The following is a 17,994-nucleotide window of genomic DNA, read 5'->3' on the forward strand; positions in this document are numbered from 1 at the left end:
GTTGCTACAGACTTCTTCGTTTTTAAATCCTTATCTTGATTATCCAAAACACACATCTTGACACTGCAGTCAGTCGGTCTTAGGTTTGACGGATCTTGAGACATTTCTTTGGAAGGCATTTGGTTTGTGGGGCAGTCAAATCTAAAAATGTTTAATTTGATTCAGGGACTTGGCACCCTCTCAGTCTGTTATCCAAATCATTTCTCTCTGAACAATGAAACTGGATTTTCCAGAAGTTTCATAGCAGGCTTGAGGCAAATCGGTTCTTGTGTTGATCCTGAACATCCTAACCGATTTTATGTTTGTCTGTGGGTGACAGTTTTCATCAAATGGTCCAACATGATAATGATCCCAAACAAACATCAGAAATGCTTTTCAAATATATAAAGCAGCAGACATTTAACTTCTGGAATGGCCTTTTGAATATTAAAAATCTGTGAGCAGTACCTAAAGGCATGATAGTATTCAGCTAGAAATCTGATAGAGGTTTGTTAATGATTGGGGGGGAAAAAATACAACTTACCAAGAGAAAATATACCCAAAGAGGTCGGTGGGGTTTATATTAGATATGAATTATATGCATTTCTGTCCTAAACTAATCTCAATTTTCTAAGCAGGAAGTGGGAGATTTGATACACAAAGTTACATTTTTCCATCTGATGCTGCCTTGGACATTTGCCCATATAGATAAGTAAAAAAAATCTCTGAGAAAAATCACGCCCATGGTGAGTGTAATTCTGACGGGGACCGTATGAGTTATAGAAGAAGGTTAAGTCCAAAATGATATATTAATTAATATATATATTAATTAATATATCAATATATTAATAAATATATTAATTTCAAATCCTACATCAATGCCGTCTGATTAAAAGGAACCTATTTCGAAAAGCGGCTTTTCTGCATCCGAGAAAACAAACAAGCTCTTCTGAAAAGAGACAAACAGGTGAACTGTGCAAAGTCTGCTGTTTCTCTATGATATGCATTCATCATCACGTCTCTAGAGGAGGCATGTGGAGATATTCTCATCTGCAGGGTATCAGCACTCTGATTAAAAATGTACAAAATGTTTCTGGGTTACATTTAGTGAATTCCTGAGAACTGCTGCGCATCCAAAAAAGAAATGAGCCAAGTCTCATGAGTGCAGTAATAACATTTGTGAACGTGATGTTCCTTATAAGCACTGAAAGGCTACAAGGGTTGTTTGTGCGCTCTGATGGGACGACTCCTGCAGAAAACCTTGTATCCTAATGTCTATTGCTCATCGGCAGTGGGAGCCTTATCAGGCTCCTCTGCAGAATCTGGAGGGTATTTCTGGTGTTGCTCTTATGGCCAATTCCCCTAAACACTCGATGTTTGTGTCTGTGACATGTAGCCTGCAGCTGACAGCGCTCTGCCTCATAAATAAATCCCTGTTTCATGTAAAACTGTAGTGTTTTGCTAAGCAACACCAAACATTGTGACTTAAACTATGCTTGACAAACACTAAATAATAGTCATTTGCATATGCGTTTAATATCATGTAAAATTCAAATGTTGACGGTGCAAATACTTTAAAAACATGTGACATTTCAAGAGTTTTACAAATTTAGAACAACGCAAGCTTCAGGCTGGAGAGAGTGCATAAATAGGAGCACCCATTTCCTAAAGGGTTGGACGTATCGAACATGAAGCCTGAGGGATGAATGTTAAAGTCTGCAAGAATCCAGTCGAATCTGATGAAATGGAAAAAAAAAAAGATCTGAAAGCTGCCAGACACTAAGATGTATGTCACTGTGGCAACAGAAGGCTCATTAGCTGAAGCACCACATTAATGAATCCACAAATACTTCATATTTAATGTTTTTAAATGAATGTTTGATACTTATAAAGGTTAGGATAAAAAGAATGAACAACAGAGCTTAGCCAAACCAGTTGTCGACATGTTTAAGAAATTGTTAAAGTTGTTTATGAATGATCATTAAATAACTGAGACTAAAATAAGGATGTTTGGCCATAATTCAGAGTACCATCTATACAATAAATTAGCATCTAAACACCTTATGATGACAGTCAGACGAGGTGGTGAAGTGGTGATGATTTGGGCCTGTTTTCCATCCACAGTCACATGAATCCATGAATCAACAGTGAGGCTGTTTGTCTGTCTGACAGAAAAAACCTGGATATCAGCAGAACAATGATCCCAAACACAGGACGCCTGAAGGAGAAGCATTAAGGTCAGTCAGAAACCAGACCTCCACCTGATAGTAAAGATGTGTCGGGTCTTCAGACACTCTGCATGAACAAATGTCTGCAAGTGAACTGAAGCAATGTGGCAAAGAAACAATGACTTTATTTAATGTGAGTCTGTTTATTTCTTCAGAGGCTGTTTATATGCAAGTGCTTTTGTCAGGTGGTTTTTAGTTGCTTATGCATCGTAGTTGATAGGTTTTCTCCAAAAAAAAAAAAAAAATTAAATCCTATTTTACAATTCCAGATCTTCTCGTTTCAAATGGCCTCCTATTTGAAATTCAAAGTCTCGTAACATTTGATTACCTTTATAAACACACTGTTTAGACTCAGTAAAATTTAACTAACTTGTGACTGACAGGCTGTTTTTTTGTAATCTGTGCATAACTATGTCAATTATAATAAAGAAACATAATTAAGATATTTAATAGTCTCAAAACAACTTTACATCTAAAAATAATAATTTTACATTGATAATGCATCTATTTGTCCCATACTTATTTAGTCTAATGAATGCTAATTCAAAACTTTTTCAAATTTTGGAAGACTGCGCGGGATCCAGAGCCTTCGTTTCTCTTCTAAATACTTTGCATTGCAGATTTACCTTGATAGTCAAGGTTTAAGAAATAACAAAGATCTTTTCACTGAGAAAATGTTTAAAATGAAAGATCAGCAAGTTGAAAATGAAACTACCTGCCTGCTATGCTTAAGAAAATGACAGCATTGCTTCAAACCTTCAAAGTTATGAGATTAACACCTGATGGTGCCAAAACATTGTCATGCAAACAGTCCTGCTTTGGCTTAGTGTTCATTAACTTCCTCTTTTAACCTCCTGCTCAGTGTTACATCTATGAGTGCAAATATTATTTTTCAGTTCGTCGTATCTTTACATCTAGGTAGCAAATCGAGGCCATCAGGAAGAGCGAACATTTCTCCAATAACTTGTCATCCTGCACAAGCAGAAAATGTGAGGTCAGATAACCTCTTGGTTTTCAGTGATAGCGACGAAAGCTAATGAAAACCTGTCAGTGTGACCTTTTCCTGTTCACGCCGTGTTCACAGTCATTCGCTCTGACATTTCTAACATGGACCAGCTGTCTCAGATGGCTGACCTCTGTGCTGTCAGCAGATCTGTGAGCATAACGTGAACCACAGACACAGCACAGCCGTCCTCCAGGGACAGGGCCTGAAAAGAGCTGCACAGCGTTCTGCTGCCTTTGTCTTTTTTAGCGTCATAAAGCTCTGCTGTGACCACATTACTGACGCTGTTGTTTGCATCCATTTAATGGATGTTTGATTTGTACAAAATGTGTTTACTTTATATTGTGAGTCAGAATAATTACTCATAATATGGCAAATAACTTTAAAAAAGGCTTTAGAATAATGCTTAAATGCATTAAAAGTGCCACCTTCTGAGTCTAAAGACTTCTAGCCCACTTAGTCATCCAAAATGTTTTCACTTTATTTTATAACTTTTTTTTATTTAGTAGCATTTCATGTTATTTGGCGTTTCCTGTTGTTGCTCTTTGTTTTTCCAGTTTCTTTGTATTATTTCTGTGTTATTTTGTCACTTTCCATCAGCTTAAGCCCCTGTCGCTTACAGCTGCTGTTCATCCAGTATTTAGACTCGCCTGTGTTGCTCTCCACTAATCAGCCTCCACGGAATTTAAGCCTCTAAGTTCATGCAGCCCTTTGTCAGACCGTTCTGTTTTCTGCTTGTCTGATGCTGGTTTCTGCTTTGCGGTTTCCCCTCTTGCATCTTTTTTAAAGTTTGTTTTCATCATCAAACCATTTGCAATGTTATTATGCCTGTGTTGGGTCTATAAACAGTTTTCAGCAGAGCAAATTTTCTGTATCAAGCACTTTTCCTTATTTCCTTCTCTCCTCGATGGAGGACCACAGGGCTACCTATTGGAGACTTGTTTTTTATTATGTACATGAAACTGAATAATGACAAAATTACTAACATTATTGCTGCTTCAGCTCTTTCCAGAAGTGCTCTAGTGACCAAACTATGATTCATTGTTTCTGATGTATCAAGACGTGTAGGTAGCCATTCATGTCTTCCATTCCATTCAAGCTGTTGCGATGAAAGAATAAATTAATAATTTTTCCACATCTGTAAGAGCAGTGCCAATAAGTCATGTGTTTTTCTATTTCGAAAACAAAACAAAAAAAAAAAAAAACAGGACAAGCTACTATATTTCTGTGAAGGATAAATTTAATTTGCATCTCTTCTACAATCATAGCTTCATGATACAATCATAAAGTTTAAAAACATCAGTAATTCTGCTTTTAAAAAGGTCTGCATTATAGAAACTGGTGAGAAACGCTCTACTCCCAGCAGCCTGCGTCCGTTAACGCTGAGCCTTCCGACCAACATTTTGCTGACACAAAAAGAAACATAAGGTGTAAAAAGTGTTTACCATTGTCATCTAAGCTGTTCATGCTGAAACAGGATATTAGTGCTTGCTGTGAGCAGGATCTTAAGAATCTAATCCCAGAACAACTTAGAAAAAGAAATGGCACAATTCGATAACATAGGCTGGGATTTATAGAGTGGAGCCTTGTAAAAACAAATGGATTGTATGTCTGCATCATCAGCACATAAGAGCTGTTAGAAATAAGTAACAAAAAAAAGTAACAAAAATGACCAGAGAGACGAAGTCAGAAGGCACAGAGAAGCAGCAGTGACAGTCGCTGCTCGGTGAGGAGCCTGTAAACATTCTGTCCTGTTTGTCTGAGAATAAATATTTCCTGAAGGCAGGCAGTGTGTTGCTGCTCCTGGAGAGGCGCTGAGACCAAAAATTGTTTTTAAAAACTGTGCTGCAAGGCTAAAAACTCCTGATATAGGAAGTCTTGTACCAGATGTCTAGGCAACAGTGAAAACAGGCTTCTCTCTCTGCTCTTCGTCTTCCCAAGATTAATCCGTTTATTATTATTGATCCCTATAAACTCTAGGCAACTGTGTTTGCACTTAAAACTGGCTTAATTTTCTAAAAATACACATGTAAACGTCCCAGACAAAAGAATGCAAATGGGATTTTGTTTTGTGTCCTCCCCATAAACGTCCCGTCCTGCTCCGACGTCAGCTCCCAGCAGTCTCTGCGAGGTACCGCCCTTTTTCTAGCCAAAACCCCACTGACCAATCACGGGAGCGGCACGGCCGTTTGTCGTCGAGACCCAAAAACGGATCGGCTGATCCGTTACGCGTTGTCATACTTTTGCAGAGCCTCTTCCAGCTTGCCCGTGATCTTCTGGAAGAAGGCGATCTGCTGCTGGAGATGGTGCTGCATCTGGGCTTTGAAGTCTCTCACCCGGATGTGGTGGAAGTGCTGGATCTCAGCCAGCGTGGCGCAGGAGATGATGTTGCAGCGGTCGTTGATGCCGTCTGCCTGCGCCCGGTCCATCTTGCCCTCCTCCACGTGCTTCTGGCTCTCCTTCACCTTGGTCAGGGCTCCTGTTGGGGGATGATGAAAAACACAAACATTTGTATTTCTATGCTTACTTGTTGCTCTTAAAACTAGAAAAAAAGAAAGAAAGAAATGAGCTGACTGATCCAACAAATTTAACATTTTTAACATAAGTGACCAAAAACTTTTGCTCTAAGCTTCCTGGAAACCAGGCAGAGCCTCATAGCGGTTTATAGTTATAAAATCTGGGGGCCCACACTCAAAACATATAAATGACATGATGTCACCTTGGAGCCCTCAACCTTTTAAGGGACTTTTTGCAGCATTCCTGATGCCAACTACCAGAGTTAAACAAACACACACAGGTTTGCATTTCTGTCCTTATTAGGATATTCTGTAGACGAAATCTATTCACACACATCTGTATATATAATCCTAATAAAATAACTTTGAAATTTGACGAGACGCAAAAAAAAAAAAAAAAATGCATGGAGTCACCAAATGTTTTACAGAACTACATTTTAGTAATTCTAAAAATGAAACTAAAATTTTACTTCAAGATAAAAATCCAATTAACTGTTATTGCCAATGCAATATAAAAGAGTTTAAATTATTATTGTGGTTAATTTAGTTTTGCAGCTGTACTTCGTGTTTTGCCGTTGTGCTTTCTGGCTCATTATTAAGTCTCAAAACCACCAATCAACAGAAAGATACAGTAATTTAACACCTTCCACCAACGCCCTCGGGTTGAACGTCCTGCTACACTTCAGCCCAAGGCATTGGTTGATGAACAGCACATAAAAAGAACACATTCCTCTAAATTAAATAAATAGATTTCTGATATAATGAAGCTACCACATCCACCACCTTTAACTCCTACAAACTTATAGAAACAAACTTTATCTGATATGTCTGTTTGATCCTCTTGAAGAGAAATCAGAGAAGCCATCATCAATATTGTGTAGCTCATTTTCCTACCAGAAAAAGTAAAGTATAAAACTAACAACTGCAAAGGAGCAAAAAAATGTCACCTGTTGTAGCAGCCTGGATAAAAAGTCAGCATGCCATCGTAGAAATGATAATATAGTGTCATATCTCTGCGCTTCCTCTGGCATCATTTTTGTTACCGCTTCCCACAGTAATGACTTTCTCACTGAAGAGTGTCGACTGCATGTCTTGGAAGGGGTTAGTTCTCACCGTTTTCCAACCCATTCAATTTAAAGTCTCTTGGACTACATTATTGTACTTAAAAGGTTTTTTACCCTAGAATTGCTCTGCAGGGAGTAAAAAAATGCCCCGAAATCAACCATAAAAGGACTGTTAAATTTAGAAAAGGAAGTGAAAATTGTGAGCATGACACTCATGTCTAGAGACTGAGCAACGTTTGCTCCGAGTGTTCGCACATACTGAATGCTCCTCTCGTCACTGTGGTGGGCTCCTGTGGTCTAAGTGAACCGAGACAAAGGTTTAAAAAACTACATTTTCACACACCGCCTCAAACTTCCTGCACAACAAGTCTTTAGATAAGAACGTGCAAACACTAAAAAGTTCCTTTCTGCTATTTTCAAAAAAACATGTTTGTGCGAAACAAGCATCACAGATGAAAACCTACTGGACAGGAATATGACACTACCAAACAAGGCATAAATGTATGATTTTTGAACTTTCTTCCTCATTAGAACTTTTCTGACACTCCTAAAACTGTGCAGGTTAAACAGAGAAGGTGTGATTGTGTTTTTAAATGTCTACGCCAATATACATAGTGAATTGTTTGTTCAAAGGGCAAGAGAAGAAACATGAGCTCACTTGGGGGTGGAAGCTGATGTGAAGCAATTTTTAAATAAATAAAAAATGACAGTCAACATAAATTAAGAATAGTTAATGATGACAGTTGAACAGGTTTTCAGAGGAGATTGGCGCCTGTGAGGCATGAAGCGAAACATCTCACATTGTCATGGGATTTTTTTTTGAGTCACCAGGCCTGAGCTGAGACACAGAAGATTCCTGAAACATGACGCCAGAGAATGCCTAACACACACATCACTTTTTTTTCCCCTTAGAGGTCGCATGCAAGTTCCTGTGTTGTCTGTTTTTTTCCTTCCAGTGCACAAGATTCTAACAAAAGGTAGCATGAACGACAAGCCAAGGACATGAGCACAACAACAGAGGGATGCATGTGCAGAACCAAACTGATAAAAGAGAAACTCTATGGGAAGAAAAATAACTGAGGCTCAGAGGATGGTGTTAGCACTTTGTAATATGCTGAGCCACATCATGCTGCACACAGCTGCCGCACAACCTGCCAAAAAATACTTTGCGTTTGAGTATCTGTGAACCTTGAGCAACAGAAAAATACTTTAAGCCATCCTGCATTTGCTGCATCTTAGATGTGGAATCCCGAAACAAAAACCTTCATTTCTCTTGTTTTTGTTTTGCCGTCATCCATCTGGCAGCTTAAATAAGGAACAGCAAAGAAACCTCAATGTGAAGACTGGTTAAAATCCTGGTCAGATTAAAATAATTTTCAATCTACTCTCTTTGATTTTTGTCACAAGTTTAAGCTAGAATTTGTAATTTACATTTGCTCATCCCAGTCCTAACAAACTGAGGCCCTCTATAAATGGCTCAGCTCATTGCTGAGGTACAGCGGCCGCCCTGTGGGCTCGCTGGACCGACCAAACATCATTCTGAGTGATCAACCCAGGTGATTGTATTCTTTTAATCTTCACATACAGCTGAAACCTGATTTACAAACTTGGAATGAACAGCTTTACCCTAAGGCTGAGCATTCTGTTTGACAGATGGGTGAAGCGTTTTCAGCTGCACCTCAAAACACAGCTGATTCTGTCAATCAAATGCAATTCAGGCACAAGTTGGACTAGATTTTGTCTGTTTAATTATGCAACACTGGCAAATATGTCCAAAATAACCCTTAAATGAACCTTTAATTGCAGAACTCACTTTCAATCTATAGCGAAAATACTTCCATTTAAAAATATAAAGATATTTTTTTGCTCTTTTCAGTGTTGCGACACTAAGTATACCTCAAAATGTATAACTTACTTTATGTTTTTAAAAGGGTGCAAAAACTTCTGCATGGCCACCTAATAATTTCTACATATTTTTGACAATTTTGATACAAATAAGACAAGAACTATAAAAATACCTGTAATGAAAACAAATTAAAAACTCTTCTCTTTGACCAGCTGAGCTGCCTCAACTGTTAAAAAAAAACTCACTTCTGTTCCTTCTCCAAGTTCCTCTTTTACAGTTGGCAGCTGTGTTAGAGATGCAAGCTGCTATTTTTAAGCACATACATTTGCAGACGTTTAACACACAAATGCTGTAGAACTGCATGCAGCGTGCAGATGTGCAGCGCTCCAGACAGGAGTTTGTCCTGATGACTGTTTTGTTAAAAAAGTTCTGTCTGTGGAACGTGAAGGTGGCACAGAGTTCCCTTGCGCAGGGAGCCATTTCAGCCCTTACGTAATCCCCACTTATGCAACGACCTGAGCCAAAGCGGACGAACCAGCGACAATCCCCGTCTCATCGCTCCACCGCCTCTGGTGGAGCTGCAGAGGACATTCAAATAAGCCGTTAGGATGCCTCGGGTGTTTACACGGCAATGTGAGGCTGACTCAGCAGGATGTACCAGCTTTCTGGTATATCGCCGCTTTCTTTCACTTTCCTTATTTTTTTTTTTTTTATCACTTCCTGTTCTAATATGCCTGATAAGACATGAAATCATTTGCTCAGGGTATTGGAGATCCCTGAGTGAATAAAATGTAGGAAAGACTTTTTCTTGGGTTTTTTGCCCTAATTAAGACACATGCAAATGCAGCCATATGTTCTAATGTTCCAATTGAAACTTTAAATTAAAATACTAGCTACACAGAAGTACTTTACATCTTAGCAGCAGTTCTATAGTGTCTTTCAACACCGCCATTTCCAAACTCAATCAATCTTCCTTCCACTTTTTCCACAGCTTAAAATAAAACAGAAATGTCACACCCCAGTGCTGTCAGAGCCTCAAAATGAATTTTTAGACAAAAATGGAGAACTGAAAGGTTTTCCAAAGCCAGTCAATAGCATGAGTTGGCGTTGTCCCCTTAAAGCTGCAGGGTAATGACTAATGGGATCTTTGTGAAGGTGGAGATCAATACTATGACAGCTAAGGTTCTCTTGCAGGAAAGCTCGCATTTCACTTGTGACCAGGACATAAAACATCCTGTCTGATGTTTACGGGTCCACAAAGCTAAAAATGGCCACACTAAATAAACATTTCTGGAAACATGAATTTGAAGACAGAAAATTGCCTTGGAATCCTGTCGAATATTTCAATTAGATCCTAGTTTCAGCGATTGTTTCCATTAGTCATTGTCGCTGAATCATTCGATCCCCAACAGTTTCTGTTCGACCACTTATGTGGAGGAAATGTATACTTTGGTTTTATGACAAAGGATGTGGCCATGTTTCTCGACTTGTGCACAGATGAGTGTAGCAATAAAACCTCACTGCACAGAACAGCTGAACAATACTTGAGAGGACGTTTGCTTTGCATGTAACTGGCCTACAGATGGGGACCAAGCTACAAACAAACCGCAGTCTATGGGATTCAGAGTTAAAACAGAAACGCACTCGTTTTTGCAAAGTACTTTATAAGAATCCCAGATATTGAGGCAAGTAGTAAACATGAACTGACTTCAGTGAGTTTGCATGGCCCAAAGTAATCCCATATGTGTCCTTCATTGTGGAAACATGTTTGTTTATAACGTCCTAGAAGAGCATGTCTGTCTTTTGCCTCTTCCACATTCCCTATAAATAGAAAGGAATTAACAATGTGTTTCCAGTTGCATAATGGGCCAAACAAGAGAGAATTCATGAATGGGAAAAACAAAGATAATAATACGACAGACTAGACCGCCCCTCTCAGTATGAAAAACAAGAGATCAAAGTGTTTTTACAGGCCATATCCTCCGTGTGGCTCACCTCTCTTTGTCTGCATACTGTCTTTTCCTTCAGTGTATGATGGGATTGTGCCTAAAGAGCAGCTCCCAAAATTTCTCAATCGTAAAAATAAACTTGCTTTAGCACAATAGCCAGTGCAAATAGGATGTACTGCTGTTTTGGTTACGTTTGTGAATCTGTGTTTGTAGTCTACGTGGCAAACTTGGCTTGAGTTGACTGGGAAGTTTGTGTATTACTGCAGCCAAAACACAGTCTGTCCTGCTTCCTCTGCACAATCTATTGTGGAGTAAATGGTCCAATTTTTTGCAGGGACCCATCCGACGGAGGTATCCACAGGCTCTGTCATCAGCATAATGCAAAACATAAGGTATTCACTGAGCAGCAGCAGGAAGTAAGAGGAGGAAACAAACTCAGACTGGAGCAAGTTTTGCATGGATTGATTGAGTTTAGAGGACAGAGTGCAAGCCTATGTAGTCCCATGTTTTGCATCACAAAGATTTCACATTTCACTCTGTCACAATGGAATTACTTCAACAGTCACACATATTGGGAGGTACTGATGTTTAGAAAACTGTCAGTCAAGTTTTACCAGGAGTAACGAGGAGTCGTTACGTTTAAGCTGTGCGTTATTCAGTTGTCTATACAGATAACATCAAATTACTTTTCCAAGCATCTGCTAAAACGTTATGCCACTGAAGCAGAACATTCTTCTCACACAAACTCTCTTGGTTAAATTGGACGTATACCAAGACCCTCTACTGCTACAACCGTAGCTTAATATTCTATACATTCTCACTAGGGGTGCACCGATCGATCAGCCACAATTCCCTTAATTTTGAGTGATAGACAATTGATTGATACATATGTGAAACCGCTGTTATCCACTAATCTTACGCATCGGTCTATGTCCTCAAAGGTTTGAAAATCAGCCACTGTCCTCTCTTGCTAGGCTGTGAGAGGCAAGTGGCTGACAGACCCACCCATTCGGTCATGTCTGCATGTGCTCAGCTAACAATAGTGACCCCACAGTAGCCAACTTAGCAACTTTGTCGAATCCTGCAAACATTACTACCACTGTCATATGCCCGTACAAATACCACAAGACTAATTCCCTCCCCCAGTCACATCACATGCACAAACGACAAAAGATTGAAATGAACATTGGTTATTAACATCAGCACAGTTTTATCTAAGGGATATGACACCAATGCATTCAGAAAATGCCAACATTGTGTGTCGTCAATGCTTATACAAATATATCCTGCATTACAAATAAAAAAGAACTATAGTAGCATACCACAAGGACCAGATTTGGGTCACTGTGGTGTTATCTATGATAACTTTTCACATTGCACTGCTACCAGTCTAATCCGAAATATATTGGCATTGGAACTAAAATCAATAGAAATAAATAAATAAAAATAGTCTAACTCGTATTTGTTTATATCCCATCGTAGCCAAAAAAAAAAAAAAAAAAAAAGAAAAGACATGTTACTCCCAAACTATATTGTTGGTCATAAAGCAGTCCAGCCAGTTTAACCTCCTGAGAAAAGGAGTGGTTTAATTTGAAGTTGTAAGTTTTTCTGTTTGATTTTTATGTGAAGTATGAAGAGATGATGTCACATTTGAAGACATCAACTACATTTAAAAAAATATAACAGCACTCCGCCTGCGGACTGTGGAACACGTCGACATGGTGGAATATAGGCTATCCTACTTAAAGAAACCCTTCAAGTATGGTAATAAATAGATTCTTAGTGCAAGGTTGTGTACTTTCTTCATTTAAATAATTAGAAAGGTAAAACATTCCTTCCTCACAGAAAACTAAACATCCACAAAGATAGGACTTCAAATTATTTTTAGAGTATCATTTGCAGTAATGTTTTTAACTTGTCAGACATACGAGTGTGATTTGTTCTCACACTTACATTCTATTAAAGAAAGCTGCAAAGGTCAAATATTATTATTCAGAGAATTTTGTTCTTGATTTAATAGTAGTAATAGTAGAAGGTATAAATGTTTTGCTTGGCAACAGATTACAACTTGCGCTTAAATTCTGAATATTTTAAGCAGTTTAAATCCGAAGCATTGAATAACACTCCCATTAATCTTTTATACAAAAATCTATCACAAAGATGGGCAGATTAATGTAAAAGGATATAATTAATCTTACAAACTTTTTAATTAACTTTAAATGGTAATTAAGTATGAGACTATCTCTCATCATTATTCTGGATATAAACAGCTGGTACCATGAAATGGCTGTAAAGGAGGTAAAAGGGCAGAAAGGACTCAGAATACTTTGGGGAATCATTGAGTTCCTCTTTGCTAACAGTGAAAGATAAATTCTTTGAGCTCATTTCCATTCCAGGTGAATGGATTGGAAATTGTGGTAAATATTAGGCTGCTACTTCCTACTACGTTGCACGCTTTCTGTAAATAAGGACTTATTTTTAGAGATATGCCTCGAAAGATTTTAACAATAGGAGAGTGCCCATGAGCAATCAGTACGAATACATGTGTTTACATCTCAATTTTTTGTTTCAAAAATAGAAAACAGTGGTTACTGGATTATCAAACACTTGGGTCAAACGTTTTGGGTGTCCTCACAATGAATCTCTGAAATTGTGGGCCATTTTCTCCTGAGAGAACTGGTTTAACTGAGTCAGGTTTGTGGGATGCCTCCCTCTTACACACCTTCTGAGCTCTGCCCACATATTTTTTTTTTTTTTTTAAATGGGACTGAGCTCAGAGCTTTGTGATGCTCCAAAACACCGACTTTACTGTCCTTAACTCCCTTTGTAACTAATGTATAGGTACGATTAGGCTCACTGTCCTTCTAATAGAATCATTTATGCCTAAGCTTTAGCTTCCCCTCTCATGCCCTGAGATGTTTCTTCATTATTAGGCCATAATCTTTTCTTTTAATATTTCCCCTTACGTATTGGCTTCTTCTCCACTGAGTGGAATTTCAGGCCAAGACAGCAAGAAACTGCTGAACGTGTTTGGATCATAACACGTTTAGCAGTTTCAGTCAGCATCTACATAATTTATTTTGCCTCTCTTCTGGGCTTGACATGGACAATTTGAAGCAAAGCAAATCTCTAGAACACTGAGCCTTTCTCCATCCAGGATGTTGGCTGGACATGTTCATGCTGTTTATACTTAATTTAATAGTTTGAACAGATGAACTGGAACCTTCAGTGGTATAGTATCTGAAAAAAAAAAAAAAATTGTACCCGAGGATGAACCAAACTGTTCAGGGTCCACAGTCCTCTTCTTGGAAATCTTGTCCGATTTTCCCAGAAAAACTTCTGACTTTAAAAGAAGTGACATGAGTCTCAAAAAAATAGAACACGTATATGTGCGTGTCTGCTTTACACGCTTCTGCATTTTTAAAAAGCTTCAATAAAAATAATGTCCGTAGCAGTGTTGGTATTTTCTCTTTTCTAAGAAGGAAGCAGGTGTTAGATGGATTATTAATACTTCTGCTGTGCCAACTATTGTCCTTCTAAACTTCACCTCAAATCATGGCTGACACTTTGTGTTAAAAAATGAAACAGTTGGTGACACTTAGATGGACAGTGCCCCAAGTCAGTCTGAAGTTTAAGTGCAGAAAACAATCACTTGTGAAGGATAAACCTGCAAATATACCTGCAACATGTAAAATGACATTTTCTCTATGTCAATATGCCACCGCCAGTCACAGAACATTAAGCACAGGTAAATAACTACCCTGTTCATGCAGCAGTGAGTCAAATGGGAGCAGCAGCAGTTGCATGTTAACAAGTCTTCAAGTGCAAACACAACTTCTGTTTATTCTGGGAACTGAACTAAGTTCTATTGCTGACTTGTGTGAATGTCATGTCAGACTAGAAGTTATTTGTTTATCCAAATCTGACCACAAGAGACGCTTAAAGTGAAATGATTACTCATTTGCAAATCATTTATAAGTGGAATAAGACAGTGGTGTAATGATACAATAAAGGTAAAGTACAAACGTAACTATATTAGCTAGATTAACAGTAACATGTAATATTTTATTTTAATTTTACATCAGCAATAGATCTGACCACATGTTAGGCCATGTTATTCTTGAAATTGGGATGCATAACTGGTCAAAAATAACCAAGATTTTTTTGTTGTTGAAAAATATAGAGCAATGACAACATTAATTTCCTATGAATGTGCTTGAAAAGGTGAAAAGATGTTCAGTTAAATGTGCTTCTTGTTGTCTGACTGTGGTTGGAAAGTTGTTGGGGTTGATAATGTAGGCTAGCCCACACCGGACTTTGCTAAATTAGGACAGGCCACATGGAATTAAAAAGGCAAGACTTCAAAGTGTTCTTTTTGGGTTAGCAAAAAGAACACTTTTGCTCTTCTATGGCCATCATCTTGTCATAACAAGCCATATCAGTTGTTTAGAAGTCAGTTGTTTAGAGAGCGTGTCAAACTCAAGGCTGTGGGCCAAATCTGGCCCTCCATGGACATTTCTGTGGCATTTATTATTTTATCAGTCAAAGCAAATAAACATTCATTTGTATAGTGCCACATTAACGTGAAAAGATGTTAAATCTTATTTAAAACTCCTTGATTTGAGGGATAGTGCTGATATAAAGCAAGGTTTCTGACTTGAGTTTTGATTCTCCTCACAATTTTAGTTAAGTAAGAGTAGTAAATCTGCTGCCAAGAACAAATGTCTATTTCTCTGAGCTACTGTGCTGTTGATGCTAATATGACAAGAACTGCATTTGGTATAGGAAAAAAGCTTTACAAATAGGCAGGTGATGACTCATTTGTGAACCAAAGTGGGAAACTGACCACTGCAGCTTTAGTGTCAGATTAAGACTACATATGATAAGATTTAAACAACGCAAAGAAAAGGACTGAAAATATATTTTGTTATTGAAATGAATAATTTCAGCCCTTTAGAAGGGCTTTTTAAATTCAGAAAGATATATCTGTTCTGTTTTATCAATTTCATTAGAAATGAATAAAGGGTTTTGAAACTCCAGGATGGCATTAGTGACTCTTTTAATGTAATGTCTTTTCAGACTTTCAAATACAAAACCCCGAAGCACATTAAACAAAACCACTCCTACTTTCTACAAGTTAAACCTGCTTAACTGCCCTTTCAACATAGGGTGATGTGTTCATATGTAATTTTGCAGTTGTAAGTTTATCACATAAACACTGATACAAGAACAGACAGCTACCATTTTGGGGGAAGCTCCTTAAAGCATTATTTCATTTTAAAGGATTCACTGAGTGAGAAGTTTGTAAAATGCCTCAGTGTAGTTGGTTTACCTTTTTGGACATGGATGACGTCTGGAAAGTTTGCCAGGTGACCTTGGTAAAGAGCTAACAAATCCATAACTGGGTCCAGATCTTTGCTGGGCTGTTCATAAAAATACTCTCCAATCGCTTCGTAGGCATCTCCAGTGAAGGAGATGGCGTGGTTGAGTCCTGACGAATATGTCTGCTGGTCCATTTCAAAGGCCTGGCTCAGAGCCTTAAATGACATCCCCACCTTCTGGTACTCCTTCTTAAATCCACCCATCTGCTTGCGAGCAAACTCATTAACGGTGGCGTTGAGCTGCATGGTGCTGTCGTCCATCCTCTTGGTGAAGGTCTTGAACCCGTCAATTTTGCTCTCCACCTCCTGGAAGTCGAGGGGAGCCGGTGGAGTGCTGATGGTGAGGAAGAAGTTGGCTCCCACTAGCTCGTCCTTCTCAGCCTTCCTCTTCCCCTGCTTCCAGGCCTTCTCGTCTGTGCAGGTCAGGAAGTGCTGGAAGACGTCACACTTGGACAGGATAGGGTGGCTGGTCATGTGGTTCATCCACCATATGAGACCCTTCCTCCTCTTCGAGATGAAGTCCTCCTCGAAGCGGCCTGTGGCCTGCTTCTCTGGGAGGTGTGGCACGGAGATGACTGGGAACTTCTCCGCCAGGCGAGCGTAGAGCCAGTCGAAGTGCTTGTACCGCCTGCTCACAGGGTTCTGGGTGTGCGTGGGGGTCAGCTTGTAGGAGATGTAGCTCTTCATCCCTTTGAACTTGGTCTGCTTGGTGGGATCGTCAATGGTGCAGGAGAAGGGGTAAGGATTCTCCTGCCACTCCGGACCATGCTGACCCATCACCACACACAGCTTGTCCCCATCCTTCACAAAGCCTGACGCCTCTCCGAGCACAAACGCCTCTCCTCCTGACTTCACAAAGGTAGAGAACCTGTTCAGGTTCCTGCCCACTGTGGCTGAGCTCTTCACCTGCGCTGCATTCCCTCTTGGACTAATGTGTGTTGTCATTCTGTATGTGGAGCCCTCGGAGTCCTGGTACCTTCCTCCCACATTCCCTGGCTCATCTGCTACAGTGGAGTTGTCATCCCAGTCATCATCCCAGTCATCATCGCTGCCTTGGATGTGGTGTTTGTTGTTGTGATGCTCTTGTATCGGCGCAGTGTATGCGGTTAACCCTACTGGAGGAGGCTTAGAGAAGTTTTGGAGTTTGTCAAAGCCTCCAGCTGGGATATTAGAGTACCGAGGCTCCGCGTTGATGTTGTAGCTGTTCAGCGCAGCCTCGCTCCTCAGGATCTCCACGTACGAGGCGGGTACCAGTCCTCTGTCCCCTTTGCTGTTGGTGCCCTCCAGCCAGCCATCAATGTCCTGCTCGCAGATCAAAGTTAGGATTTCGCTCTCCTTCACCGACAGCTCCCCCGGGTTTTCAGAGTTGAAGTCGTAGATCACTCTGGCTTGGAGCGCCATGGCTCACACGGCAGCTGGAAGCGGGACAGCGGGATCACTTACGGCTGCCGTCCGGGGCAGGAGGGGAACACAGCAGTCAACCCACCTCCCCAAATATATGTCTTTAAAATCCTCCTCAAGCTCAACGTTAAAGCTTTAAACTGCCTTTCTGCCTCCCCTCGACTCCAACCTGATTGGAAGCGGCGGTGTTTTAAATCCAGCGGTCGCAGCCTGTGAACACGGACCGATCTGCGCTGCGCTGCAGCCTCCCTCCTGCTCCGACCGACACTTCATCTGCCTTTAAGCGCTGCGCAGCAATCCGACGGAGACCAGGCGAGACCAGTCGAGGGCGGAGCAACGACAACATGCAGCAGCTGCAGACAATATGAATCAAACCTTCCTGCACTGCTTCTGTTGGGTGTTTCAAACCTCCCAAACCCAAATAAATATTGGGTATAATATAATAAGTATAATGGAATTAATCTGAAGGAATTCACAAGGGAAGTAATTTAAACGAATCTGTTCATGTTAAACCTCCCAAACCCACCACCCTGTGGCTAGAACTGCTTAATTAGAAATGCAAAATCCTAGTGCAGGGAAATAATAACGAAACGCTGTCATTTTTCTGTTACGACCTCTCATTTAAAC

At 39.8% G+C, this 17,994-nt stretch overlaps 1 protein-coding gene across 1 annotated transcript; it reads right to left on the reverse strand.

The window, feature by feature from the left end:
- Positions 1–4,432: 4,432 nt before the first annotated feature.
- Positions 4,433–17,649, reverse strand: snx18a (sorting nexin 18a). The gene is made up of 2 exons (XM_015012407.2): positions 15,918–17,649; positions 4,433–5,689 (listed from the first exon to the last, which is right to left on the reverse strand). Exons 1-2 carry the CDS (start codon positions 17,365–17,367, stop codon positions 5,436–5,438), a joined length of 1,704 nt encoding a protein of 567 aa, XP_014867893.2. The 5' UTR covers positions 17,368–17,649; the 3' UTR covers positions 4,433–5,435.
- Positions 17,650–17,994: the final 345 nt, after the last annotated feature.

The sequence above is a fragment of the Poecilia mexicana genome, unplaced genomic scaffold (assembly GCF_051168715.1).
Source record: "Poecilia mexicana isolate PSO_F unplaced genomic scaffold, ASM5116871v1 scaffold_9, whole genome shotgun sequence".
NCBI lineage: Eukaryota > Metazoa > Chordata > Actinopteri > Cyprinodontiformes > Poeciliidae > Poecilia > Poecilia mexicana.

What these genes read in the sequence shown, in the direction of transcription:
- snx18a (XM_015012407.2), bottom strand. Translation starts at nt 17,367, where the DNA reads ATGGCGCTCCAAGCCAGAGTGATCTACGACTTCAACTCTGAAAACCCG. An exon ending in CGTCATCCATGTCCAAAAAG is followed by an intron (nt 5,690 to 15,917) that starts GTAAACCAACTA and finishes ATCCCCCAACAG; the next exon opens with GAGCCCTGACCAAGGTGAAG.